Genomic DNA, 14,117 nt, shown 5'->3' with positions numbered 1-14,117 from the left:
TATGATGTGGGGGGAGGGCCCAATCTCTCAATTGAGACAAAAGACATGCCTACTAGTATTTGGTCAAATCTGGGAGGGCAAGGCCATATAGTCTTTTCATATGATAAAAGTTAGTCAATTTAGTCAAATACAGTTTAGGCAGGGACAAAGGCAATGTCCAGAAGTTAATGCCTTCTTCAACAAATTAATTCAGATAACCTAGCAAGGAGGGGATCCAGCTGCAAAAAAAAAGAAAAAGGAAATCACGAACAGAAGAATCCCAATCGCCATAGGGTCACCCCCCAGGGACTTTAGACCACTCTCTACAAACTTGGGCCCAGGGGACTGGATCTGAAGTCATTGTGTGTATGTACCAAGACTTCAATAGGTGAACACCATCTTCTACTGCAGAGATGATATGAGTAGAGTTATTCCTCTGAATAATTAGCTTAACTGTGAACCTCATGGGCAGATAATCCCATGGTCCAAAAGGGACTGTGTGATAACTTGATAGGATCTCTGTTTAGGGTAGCAGCAGAGAAGTCCGGGAATAGCTGAATAACACAAAGGAAATCTACAGACTCTAAAAATCCGACTGCTCTCAGAATGTTTTCATTTATATGGAAGAAATACAATCTCATCAAAGTGTCTTGAGGTGCTGCTTCCAGGCCAGATCTTGGTTTAGGCAACCTATGGATGCAGTCAATGAGTTGCTCGTGGTCAAAGGCTGCAGGGAGCAATTTATGAAATAACTCTGTGCGTAAGCGGACAACTCATAAGCTGTTACAGATTCTGGAATACCATGAATCTTGACATTGTTTCATCTGGAGCGATCTTCTATGTCTGCAATCTTATCTGTCAAGGAGAGAGCTTGATGCTCCAGTTATTCAGGAGATGTAATATCCTCTGCTTTAATGTCTCAAATGGATTATGTCATGTCACAAGTTCAGATTTAAATTTTGTGTTTTTTATTTTTTCAATCCCCCTTGGCACTGTTTGGCTCTCTTTACGCTGAAGCAGAAATCCTACAGCTCTACTTTAAAGACATAAAGCAATAGTGTTGGAACTTTCCTGTTCCTGAGAGAACCAAGGAGCACCGAAAATGATCAACAGTGGTCCTGGATCTAAGTGAGCTCCAGAACCCTGCTAGTATGAGTAAAGACAGTCGATTCCAAAATACTTTTAAATTAGAAAGTATTGATATAATTTAACTGTTTCAAGTATTGAAATATGTTAGGTGGGGATGTTTGAATGTAGGGCAATGTTATCTGCACTGATATGCTAAGGAGGATAAGTGGTTTTGATAATTTACTGTATTGAAAGATTGTAGCTATCATTCCACCTAATATTGAAATACATTTTTAGAATATAGAATAATCGCAAATACCAAAATTACCACTTACTCACTAGCAATTTCTCTTGTAGAGACATCTATGAAATGACAAGGAGAGCCAGCAAAACCTAAAATAGGAAATCACATAAAATACCCTGATCTAAAAACTAAATCTGACTGTAGAGCAAATTACTGAAAACTGCTATAGATTTACTCTCACTATTTAAATGTCCTTTGCAGAAACAGCACAGGGAAAACAAGAAGAACCTGAAAAAGAAAAGAAAGGTAATCATATTATAATGTTACAGGGTACCAGGTCCTACCAGTATAACCCTCTTCCCTTTCGTACTGCTCATCTCTCTCTGTGGTAGCAGAGATCCAGAACACTGGCTACAATTCAAAGCCATGGAGCCACTGTCCTGAAGTTCTCCTGCTTTGGAAAGAGCCAAGTAGCACCAAGGACCAGATATCTCAGCTACAGTTGTGCATCTGCCCTCTGATTAATAGAGAGATGGTGAGGGTGCTAGGAGAGGAATGCCATCATGGTACTAAAATTTGAAAAGTGGAGAGGATTAAAACACTCTATAAAACAGTCAGAAATTCCTTTATTTTAACATGAATTGACAGAGTGTAGTGAATTATGAGAACAAGAACATATCCATTATCAGTATTGATATGCTGAGATAAAAAAAGTGGTTGTAATCATTCAATATAATGAAATATTGCCGCTATCATACCACATACTGTTGTGTTGAATTGTTGGTATATAGCATTTATGCAGGATGTAGACTACTACTAACTTGTTATCGATTTAATTTGTAGAGACACCAGTGAAAAAACATGAAGAGCCATCAAAAGTAAAGAAAGGTATCCAAAAAAATGATGTTACTTAATTTGTTTGAGACCTGTGGATTCTAGCCCTCACATACAGCAGGATCATTTTCAATTCCCTCTAGCATAGTTTGGCTCTCTTCATAGCAACAGAGATAGATTTTTAGTATATAAAGTTATTTCAAATAACAAAATTACCTCTTCATCACTAGCAATTGCTCTTGTAGAAACACCAGTGAAACAACAATTAGAGACAGCAAACTTATATAGGAGACAGATATAATGTCACATCTGATCTAAAAGCAAAATTTCAATGTACCGCAAATTATCAAAATGTGCTATAGATTGACACTCACTGTTTAAAAATCGCCAGCAAAAGAAAGAAATGTGACCATAACTCTTCATAGCAATACAGACCGGAATTAGTGGCTCTTATTTAAAGACAAAGAGCAGTAGTGTGGGAGTATTCCTGTTACAGAGACAACCAAACAGCCTCAAAGTGATCAACAGTGATCCTAGGTCTAGGTGAGCTCCAGAACCGTGCTAATATGAGCAAATATTGTGACACACATAATTTGAAGTTAAAAAGGCAGGGAAATTTCAAAACTTCTTGTATAAATTTGAAACCTTTATTGTTTCAAGTGTAGAAACAGTGAGACAACAAAAGCAGTTAAACCTAAATTAGGAAATCCAGATAAAATGTCTCACTTGAACAAAATTTCACTGTACAGCAAATTATCAGAAAGTACTATAGATTGACACTCACTGTTTAGACATTTTCTTTGCTGAGACATCAGTTAAAAAACATGATGAACCAGCAAAAGAAAAGAAAGGAAACCATATTATCATGTTTCATTGTACCTGGACCTGGTGCTCCTATACTCCTTGCCTTCAGCACTGCTCATCATCTTTGTAGTAGCAGAGACCCAAAACATTAGCTACAATTAAAATTGTCTTGAAGCTCCCCTGCTTTGCAGAAAGCCAGGTAGCACCAAAGTTTGCTGCCAGTGATGCCAGCTTTAGTGCTAGTGCTAGCAGAGGAATCCCACCATAGTACTATAATTTTTAAAAGAGAAAGGTTTAATAAAAGAATCAGAAACTCCCTTTATCGATACAATAATTGATAGAGTGTAGTGGATGAGGTGAACAGTCCATTATCTGTGTTGATACGCTGAGTTAAAACACGGTTGCGAATAAATAAATGTAATGTTGTACATTGTAGCTATCAAATGACTTATTGTTGAGATGAATTGTTAATATGTATAATTTACACAGTATGTAGACTATTAATTACTCTTTATTGGATTCCTTTGTAGAAACACCAGTGAAAAAACATGAAGAGCCAGCAAAAGAAAAGAAGGGTAACAAAAAAACAAACAAAAGAAGATGCAACTTGATATGTTTCAGAGCTGAGGGTTCTAGCCCTCACATATAGGCAGGGCCGGATTAACCATAGAGCTAACTGGGCTACAGCCCAGGGGCCTATGGCATCCAGGGGGCCCTTGAAAGTGCTCAGCAGCAGTATTGATCGGTCGGGGGCAGGGGCGCCCCTGGCGTGATCAGTGCTGCTGAGCACTTTCACTGCAGTCCTTCTCCAGCACGCTGTAGTCTCCTTACTGAGGAGATTTCGTGAATCTCACTCTCACGAGATCCCCTCAGTAAAGAGCTTACAGCGCGCCGGAGAAGGAGGTAAGTGCCGGGGGGGGGAGGCGCTGGTAGCTCGGAACACGGGGGGGTGGGGGGTGTGGGCAGCTTGGATCACGGGGGGGGCCCTCACGGGGGAATGGAGGCCCCCTTAGCCTCCATTCACTTAATCCGGCCCTGCATATAGGCTGATCTCTCTCAATAACATCAGAGACCCAACATAGTGGCCCTAACTGAAAAGCATTGATCAATAGTGTTAGACCGTCCTGGATGTAGCTGCGCTCCAAAAACATGCTAGCACAGATTTCAAAATTGCCTCATGTTCACTAGCAATTTCTCTAGTAGAGATACAAGTGAAACAAACAATAAAGCCAGCAAAACCTAAATTATGAAACCAGATAAAATTTCTCACCTGATCTAAAAACAAATTTTCATCATACAGCAATTTATCAAAAAGTACTATAGATTGACTGGCTGTCACTCTTTAAAATGTTGCTTTGCAGAGACACCACTGAAAAAACATGAAGAACCAGCAAAAGAGAAGTAACCAAATTATCATATTTCAGGGTACCAGGTCCCGGTGTTCTTATAACCCTTACCTTCAGTACTGCTGATCCTTCTTTGTAGTAGCAGAGATCCAAACCAGTAGCTACAATTTAAGACATTCTTGTAAATTTCTAAATTACCACATATTCACTATCTATTATAGCTGTTTAAATGCTGATTTTAAAAGACAGTTGTTATAGTTCAATGTAATGAAACAATGTAGCTTTCACACCACTTGCACTTGAGATAAATTGTTGGTATATAACATTTATGCAGGATGTAGACTAGTATTGACTCTTTTTCAATTTCCTTTGTAGAGACACCAGTGAAAAAACACGAAGAGCCAGCAAAAGAAAAGAAAGGTAACCAAAAAATAATAAATTACATTACTTAATACGTTCCAGAGCTTTGGATTCTAGCACACACATGTAGGTGGATCCTTTCAATCCCCTCTGGCACTGCTAATCTCTCTTTGGCTCTCTACTTTCTTGAAACTCCCTTGCTTGGGAGAGAGCCAAGTAGCCCTAAAGGCTGCTGCCAGTGATTACAACCATAGTTGTGCATCTGTACACTGATTAATAGAGAAATGGTGAGCGTGCCAGTAAAGGAATCCCACCACAGAACTTTTATTTGAAAAAGGAGAGAGATTTTAAAAAATCACAAACTCTGTTTATTTTTATAAAATTGATAGAGTGTAATGGTGGACTCGGTCATGAAAAGGTCCAGTATCTGAATTAATATGCTGAGTTAAAACATGGCTGTAATAAGCAAATATTATGAAACAGTGTAACTATCACACCACTTACTGTTGAGATTAATTGATGTTATCTATAATTTACAGAGTAAGTAGATTATTACTGATTTCTTATCAATTTTGTTTCTAGAAACACAAGTGAAGAAGCATGAAGTACCTGCAAAAGAAAAGAAAGGTAACCCAAAAAAAAGACATTGCTTGATATGTATCAGAGCTGTGGGATCTATCCCTCGCATAGAACTAAAGGCTTCTGCCAGTGATTACAACTGCAGCTGTGCATCTGCACACTGATTAATAGAGAAATGGTGAGGATCATAGGATTGGAATCCCACCATAGTACTTTAATTTGGCGTGTAATAGAGGGAGAGAACTGGAGCTATCATACCATACATTTAGAATGTAGACTACTAGTGACTCATTTTCGATTTCATTTGTAGAGACACCAGTGAGAAAACATGAAGAGCCAGCAAAGGAAAGGAAAGGTAACCATAAAAAAAACACCATTACTTAATATGTAGGAGAGCTGTGGGTTCTAGCGCTCGCATATAGCTGATTCCTTTTCAAACCTGTCTGGCACTGTTCGGCTCTCTCTATCTCTCTCTATGTAGCACCAGAGATCCAAAATAGTGTCTCTAATTGAAAGCCATAGAGCAATAGTATTGGGGCAGCACGGTGTCGTCGAGGTTAGCACTTCTGCCTTACAGCACTGGCATCTTGAGTTCAATTCCCAACCATGGCCTTATCTGTGAGGAGTTTGTATGTTCTCCCCGTGTTTGTCTGGGTTTCCTCCGGGTGCTCCGGTTTCCTCCCACACTCCAAAAACATACTGGTAGGTTAATTGGCTGCTAACAAATTGACACTTGTCTGTGTATCTGTCTCTGTCTGTGTGTGTGTGTGTGTGTGTGTGTGTGTCTGTCTATGTGTGTCCGTGTCTGTGTGTTAGGGAATTTAAACTGTAAGCTCCAATGGGGCAGGGACTGATGTGAGTGAGTTCTCTGTACAGCGCTGCGGAATTAGTGACGCTATATAAATAAATGGTGATGATGATGATAATGACCTTTCCTGCTCCAGACAGAAAGAACTAAAAAGCACCAAAGGTTATCAGCAGTGGTCCAGGATCTAGGTGAGCTCCAGAACCCTGCTAATATGAGCAAATATTGGGGGTCCCAAAATACTTTTCGGTTAGAAAACCAGGAGATTTTTAAAAGTTCTTGAATAAATAAAAACAGAAAAAATGTCTCACATGAACTAAAAACAAAATTTGACCGAGGTACAAATTATCAAAAAAATCTAAATGTTTCCTTTGAAGAAACATCAGTGAAAAAAATAGGAAAAACCAACAAAAGAAAAGAAAGGTAATCATGTTTTAAGGTACCAGAGTTGGTGCTTTCATAACCCTTGCATTCATCACTGCTCATTCATGTCTTTAGTAGCAGAAATCCAAAACAGTGGCTACAATTCAAAGCCATGGAGCGACTATCTTAGAGCTATAATGCATTGGAGAGAGCCAAGTAGCACCAAAGAATACTGCCTATAATCTCATCAACAGCTGTGAATCTGCTCACTGATTAATAGAAAAATGTATGTGGGTGCTATGAGTAGAATCCCACCATAGTACTATCATTTGTAAAGGGTAGAGGATTAATATAATCTTTAAAAATTAAAAAGACATAGAGCAATAGCATTGGAACTTTCTTACTCCAGAGAGAATTAAGCAGTGCCAAAGAGGACCAGCAGTTGTCCTGGATCTAACTGCGCTCCAAAACTCTGCTACTGTGAGCAAATATTGTTGCTCCCAAAGTGTTTTTTAGTTAGAAAGGCAGGGGATTTTGAAAATTCCTGGAATAAATTTGAAACCCCTTTAATTGTTTCAAGTATTGCAGGTTTTTAGTTGAGGATATATGCAGATAGGCAACATTATCTGCATTGATATGCCATATAGGACAGGTGGTTTTGAAAATATTATGTATTGAAACTTTATAACTATATTACACCAACTATTGAGAAACAATTATAGTACATAGAATTCTTGCAAATTTCAAAATCACCATTTACTCGCTAGCAATTTCTCTTGTAGAAATATCAGTAAAACAACCATTCATGATCAAACAAAACCTATAATATGAAACGAGACAAAAATGTCATACCTATTCTTAATACAATATCAGACTGTATAGCAAATTACCAAAAAAGAGCTATAGATTGACTCTTACTCTTTAAAAATTTCCTTTGCAGAGACTCAAGTGAAAAAACATGAAGAAGCAGTAAAAGAAAAGAAAGGTAACCATATTATCATGTTTCAAGGTACCAGGTTCTGGTGCTCCCATTACCCTTTCTTTCAGTGCTGCTCATCCTTCTCTGTAGCTGCTGAGATCCAAAACAGTGGCTACAATTCAATGCCATGGAGCCCCTGTCCTGAAGCTCCCCTGCTATGGAGAGAGACAAGTACAAATAAAGGCTAATGCCAGTGATTACAAATATAGCAGTGCATCTGCACACTGGTTAACAGAGAAATAGTGAGGATCATAAAGGAGGAATCCCACCATAGTACTTTAATTTGGAGTGTAGTGGAGGGAGAGAACAGAAGCTATGATACCACTTGCTCGTGAGATAAAATGTTGGTATGTAACATTTACACAGGATGTAGACTAATAGTGACTCATTTTCAATTTCATTTGTAGAGACACCAGTGAAGAAACATGAAGAGCCAGCAAAAGAAAAGAAAGGTAACCCAAAACACGTGACATTATAATGTATATCAGAGCTTTGGGTTCTAGCGCTCGCATATAGCTGGATCCTTTTCAAACCTGTCTGGCACTGTTCGGCTCTCTCAATGTAGCACAAGAATCACATAATAATGTCTCTAATTGAAAGACATAGAGCAATAGTGTTGGACCTTTCCTGCTCCAGATCGAGAGAACTAAAAAGGTTCAAAAACATCAAAGGTTTTCAGCAGTGGTCCAGGATCTAGGTGAGCTCTTGGACCCTGCTAATGTGAGCAAATATTGGGGGTTCCAAAATACTTTTTGGATAGTAAGGCAGGGGATTTTAAAAATTACTGGAATAAATTTGAAACCCCTTTAATTGTTTCAAATGTTGAGGATATATGCAGATAGGCAACATTATCTGCATTGATATGCCATATAGGACAGGTGGTTTGAAAATGTTAAGTATTGAAACTTTATAACTATGATACACAAACTATTGAGAAACGATTTTAGCAAATTGAATTCTTGCAAATTTCAAAATCCCCACTTACTCGCTAGCAATTTCTCTTGTAGAAATATCAGTGGATCAACCATTCACGATCCAGCAAAACCTATAATATGAAAGCTACAATATGAAACTGGATACATTTTATACCTATTCTTAAAACAATATTAGACTGTATAGCAAATTTTAAAAAAAGAGCCATAGATTGACTCTCACTCTTTAAAAATTTCCTTTGCAGAGACTCAAGTGAAAAAACATGAAGAACCAGCTAAAGAAAAAAAAGGTAACCATATTATCATGTTTCAAGTTATCAGTTTCTGGTGCTCCCATTACCCTTTCCTTCAGTGCTGCTCATCCTTCTCTGTAGCTTCTGAGATTCAAAACAGTGGCTACAATTCAATCTAATGGAGCCCCTGTCCTGCAGCTCCCCTGCTATGGAGAGAGACAAGTAGAAATAATGGCTACTGCCAGTAAGTACAACTATAGTTGTGCATCTGCACATTGGTTAATAGAGAAATAGTGAGGATCATAGAGGAGGAATCCCACCATAGTACTTTAATTTGGAGTTTAGTGGAGGGAGAGAACAGAAACTAGGATACCGCTTGCTGGTGAGATGAATTGTTGGTATATAACATTTACACAGGATGTAGACTACTAGTGACTCATTTTCAATTTCATTTGTAGAGACACCAGTGAAGAAACATGAAGAGCCAGCAAAAGAAAAGAAAGGTAATAGAAAAAAATTACATTACTTGATATATTTCAGAGCTTTGGGTTCTAGTACACACATAGGTGAAACCTTTCCCATCCCCTCTGGCACTGTTTGACTCTCTATCCGTAGAAGCAGAGATCTGAAAGATCAGCTCTAATTTTCAGGCATGGAGCAATCTTGTTGAACCATTCCTGCTCTAGATAGAACCAAGTAGCGCCAAACGTGATCAACAGTGGTCTTGGATGTAGGTGAGCTCCACAACCCTGCTAGTATGAACAAATTTTCGCAGTTCAAAAAGTACTTTAAAGTTAGAAAGTATTGAAATAATTTTATTGTTTCAAGTATTAAGATACTTTAGTTGATGATGATGTAGAGCAAAGTAGCATTCACTGCTATGCCAAGAAGGTCAGGTGGTTTGGATAATTGAATGTATTGAAAGATTGCAGCAATAATACCACCTACTATTGAGATACATATTTAGTATATAGAATTAAGCAATCATTAAAATTATCGCTTACTCACTAGCAATTTCTCTTGTACAAATACCAGTGAAATAATAATTAGAGCCAACAAAACCTAAAATAGGAAACACAATAAAATGTCTAAACTGATCTAAAAACAAAAATTGACCGTACATTAACTGTATTGATATGCTGACTTAAAACTAAGGATGAGCGGGCTCGGATTCCGCTAATCCGAGCCCTCCCAAATAGTGCAAATCCGACGGGATCCGAGCACTGTTCGGGTACTTCCACCCGGGAAAAAAATCCGAAACGAGGCTATGACATCCAAGCCTCGTTGTCGGATCTCGCGAGACTCGGATGTCATAAATTCGGTGCTTGCGGCCGCCATCTTCATTTGGGCTGTGATCAGGGAAGAGGGAGGTTGTAGGGTAGTGGTGCTCCTGTGTGATCAGTCAAGTGGTGCTTTATTCTTTTGTCCTGTGCACTGTCCTGCTGAGTCAAGTCGTGCTTTGGCCAGTGCTCTGTCCTGCTGAGTCCAGTGGTGCTTTTGTCCTGTGCTCTGTGCTGCTGAGTCCAGTGGTGCTTTTGTCCTGTGCTCTGTCCTGCTGAGTCCAGTTGTGCTTTGGCCAGTGTCTGTCCTGCTGAGTCCAGTGGTGCTTTTGTCCTGTGCTTTGTTCTGATAAGTCCATAGTAATTTTATAATTATTAACAAATCATAAAAAAAAAAAAAAAAATTATACAAAAAAAAAATTAAAAAACAAAATTTAAAAAGAATAATTTTTTTAGAGCAATATATTCTTGCAGTCCAGAAATATTAGTACTGCAATATTTACCTACGTTCACTGTTCTTGCAGTCCAGAAATATTAGTACTGCTAAATTAAAATACGTTCACTGTTCTTGCAGTCCAGAAATATTAGTACTGCTATATTTACCTACGTTCACTGTTCTTGCAGTCCAGAAATATTAGTACTGCTTAATTAAAATACGTTCACTGTTCTTGCAGTCCAGAAATATTAGTACTGCAATATTTACCTACGTTCACTGTTCTTGCAGTCCAGAAATATTAGTACTGCTAAATTAAAATACGTTCACTGTTCTTGCAGTCCAGAAATATTAGTACTGCTATATTTACCTACGTTCACTGTTCTTGCAGCCCAGAAATATTAGTACTGATAAATTAAAATACGTTCACTGTTCTTGTAGTCCAGAAATATTAGTACTGCTATATTTACCTGCGTTCACTGTTCTTGCAGTCCAGAAATATTAGTACTGCTATATTTACCTACGTTCACTGTTCTTGCAGTCCAGAAATATTAGTACTGCTAAATTAAAATACGTTCACTGTTCTTGCAGTCCAGAAATATTAGTACTGCTATATTTACCTACGTTCACTGTTCTTGCAGTCCAGAAATATTAGTACTGCTATATTTAACTATGTTCACTGTTCTTGCAGTCCAGAAATATTAGTACTGCTAAATTAAAATACGTTCACTGTTCTTGCAGTCCAGAAATATTAGTACTGCTATATTTACCTACGTTCACTGTTCTTGCAGTCCAGAAATATTAGTACTGCTAAATTAAAATACGTTCACTGTTCTTGCAGTCCAGAAATATTAGTACTGCTATATTTACCTACGTTCACTATTCTTGCAGTCCAGAAATATTAGTACTGCTATATTTACCTACGTTCACTGTTCTTGCAGTCCAGAAATATTAGTACTGCTATATTTACCTACGTTCACTGTTCTTGCAGTCCAGAAATATTAGTACTGCTAAATTAAAATACGTTCACTGTTCTTGCAGTCCAGAAATATTAGTACTGCTATATTTACCTACGTTCACTGTTCTTGCAGTCCAGAAATATTAGTACTGCTAAATTAAAATACGTTCACTGTTCTTGCAGTCCAGAAATATTAGTACTGCTATATTTACCTACGTTCACTGTTCTTGCAGTCCAGAAATATTAGTACTGCTATATTTACCTACATTCACTATTCTTGCAGTCCAGAAATATTAGTACTGCTAAATTAAAATACGTTCACTGTTCTTGCAGTCCAGAAATATTAGTACTGCTATATTTACCTACGTTCACTGTTCTTGCAGTCCAGAAATATTAGTACTGCTAAATTAAAATACGTTCACTGTTCTTGCAGTCCAGAAATATTAGTACTGTCATATTTACCTACGTTCACTGTTCTTGCAGTCCAGAAATATTAGTACTGCTAAATTAAAATACGTTCACTGTTCTTGCAGTCCAGAAATATTAGTACTGCTATATTTACCTACGTTCACTCTTCTTGCAGTCCAGAAATATTAGTACTGCTAAATTAAAATACGTTCACTGTTCTTGCAGTCCAGAAATATTAGTACTGCTATATTTACCTACGTTCACTGTTCTTGCAGTCCAGAAATATTAGTACTGCTATATTTACCTACGTTCACTGTTCTTGCAGTCCAGAAATATTAGTACTGCTATATTTACCTACGTTCACTGTTCTTGCAGTCCAGAAATATTAGTACTGCCAAATTTACCTACGTTCACTGTTCTTGCAGTCCAGAAATATTAGTACTGCCATATTTACCTACAATCACTGTTCTTGCAGTCCAGAAATATTAGTACTGCTAAATTAAAATATGTTCACAGTTCTTGCAGTCCAGAAATATTAGTACTGCTATATTTACCTACGTTCACTGTTCTTGCAGTCCAGAAATATTAGTACTGCTAAATTAAAATACGTTCACTGTTCTTGCAGTCCAGAAATATTAGTACTGCTATATTTACCTACGTTCACTGTTCTTGCTGTCCAGACATATTAGTACTGCTATATTTACCTACGTTCACTGTTCTTGCAGTCCAGAAATATTAGTAATGCTAAATTAAAATACGTTTATTGTTCCTGCAGTCCAGAAATATTAGTACTGCTATATTTACCTACGTTCACTGTTCTTGCAGTCCAGAAATATTAGTACTGCTAAATTAAAATACGTTCACTGTTCTTGCAGTCCAGAAATATTAGTACTGCTAAATTTACCAACGTTCACTGTTTCTGCAGTCCCAAAAAGATAGGTACTGCAATCTATATTACTACGTTGACTGTTTCTGCAGTCCCAATGTGTGTGTGGTTTAGGGGTACGCTCTCTTGTGCTGCATATAATGGAGTACAGAAATTTGGAGGATAAAGTAGGGAAAGAGCAAGACCCGCTTCCTCCTAATGCTGAAGCTGCTGCCACTAGTCATGACATAGATGATGAAATGCCATCAATGTCGTCTGCCAAGGGCGATGCCCAATCTCCTTGTAGATGGCATGTAAAATACAAAAAGCCAAAGTTCACTACAATTAGTATAAAAAGAAAATTCAAATCATCTGAGGAGAAACGTAAACTTGCCAATATGCCATTTATGACACGGAGTGGCAAGGAACGGCTTAGGCCCTGGCCCGTGTTCATGACTAGTGGTTCAGCTTCACCCAAGGATCTAAGCCCTACTCCTCCCCACCCCTCTAAAAAATTTAAGAGACTTAAGCTGTCATCAACAACACAGCAAACAACTCTGCCTTCTAAAGAGATGGCATCACAAATCCCCAAGGCGAGACCAAGGGTGTTGGTGGTTGCGAAGCCTGACCTTCCCATCACTGTACGGGAAGAGGTTGCTCCTTCCACCATTTGCAGCACGCCCTCTGCATATGCTGGAAGGATCACCCACAGTCCAGTTACAGATTTGGCTAAAGAAGGTGTGAATGTTGTACACCGGGAGGAGGATGTTGATGTAGCTGGCGCTGAGGAGGAACTTGACGAGGAGGATACTGATGTGGTTATCTTAAAAGAGGCACCAAGGGGGGGAAACAGTTGTTGTCCATTGGATGAAAAAGCCCATCGTCATGCCTGGTCAGAAGACCAAAAAATCCACCTCTTCGGTCTGGAGTTATTTTTATCCCAATCCGGACAACAAATGTATGGCCATATGTAGCTTATGTAAAGCTCAAATAAGCAGGGGTAAGGATCTTGGCCACCTAGTGACATCCTCCCTTATACGTCACCTGAAGAACCTTCATAATTCAGTGTTTAGTTCAGGAACTGTGGCTAGGACCGTCAGCAGTCCAGGGACACCTAAATCCCTTGGTCCTGTTGGATACACACCACCAACACCCTCCTCGTCAACTTCCTCCACGATCTCCATCAGATATAGTCCTGCAGGCCATGTCACCAGCCAGACTGAGTCCTCTTCAATCCGGGATTCATCTGAGGAATCCTGCAGCGATACGCCTACTACTGCCGCTGCTGATGTTGCTGCTGGTAGTCGGTCATCTTCCCAGAGGGGAAGTCACAAGAACGCTACGTCTTTCACTAAACAGTTGACCATCCAACAGTCGTTTGCCATGAGCACAAAGTACGACAGTAGTCACCCTATTGCAAAGCGGATAACTGCGGCTGTAACAGCTATGTTGGTGTTAGACGTGCGTCCGGTGTCCGCCATCAGTGGGTTGGGATTTAGACGGTTGATGAAGGTATTGTGTCCCTGATCCCAAATCCTGTCGAGATTCCACTTCACTAGGCAGGCGATACCCGGGATGTAAGAGAAGTACAAAAAAGTGTCCTCAGTGCTCTGAAAAATGCGGTTGTACCCACTGTCCACTTAACCA

The 14,117-nt window shown here is 38.9% G+C and overlaps 1 protein-coding gene across 1 annotated transcript in view; it reads left to right on the top strand.

The window, feature by feature from the left end:
- Positions 1-14,117, top strand: part of TRDN (triadin) — a 535,205-nt gene that overhangs the window by 460,116 nt on the left and 60,972 nt on the right. Inside the window, exons 70-72 of the mRNA XM_075200931.1 lie at positions 7,769-7,813; positions 8,539-8,583; positions 8,985-9,029. Coding sequence (XP_075057032.1) covers positions 7,769-7,813; positions 8,539-8,583; positions 8,985-9,029 — 135 coding nt within the window. The remainder of the gene's footprint in view (positions 1-7,768; positions 7,814-8,538; positions 8,584-8,984; positions 9,030-14,117) is intronic.

This window comes from Mixophyes fleayi, chromosome 3 (assembly GCF_038048845.1).
Source record: "Mixophyes fleayi isolate aMixFle1 chromosome 3, aMixFle1.hap1, whole genome shotgun sequence".
Classification (NCBI taxonomy): domain Eukaryota; kingdom Metazoa; phylum Chordata; class Amphibia; order Anura; family Limnodynastidae; genus Mixophyes; species Mixophyes fleayi.
This window is presented reverse-complemented; position numbering and strand designations above follow the sequence as displayed.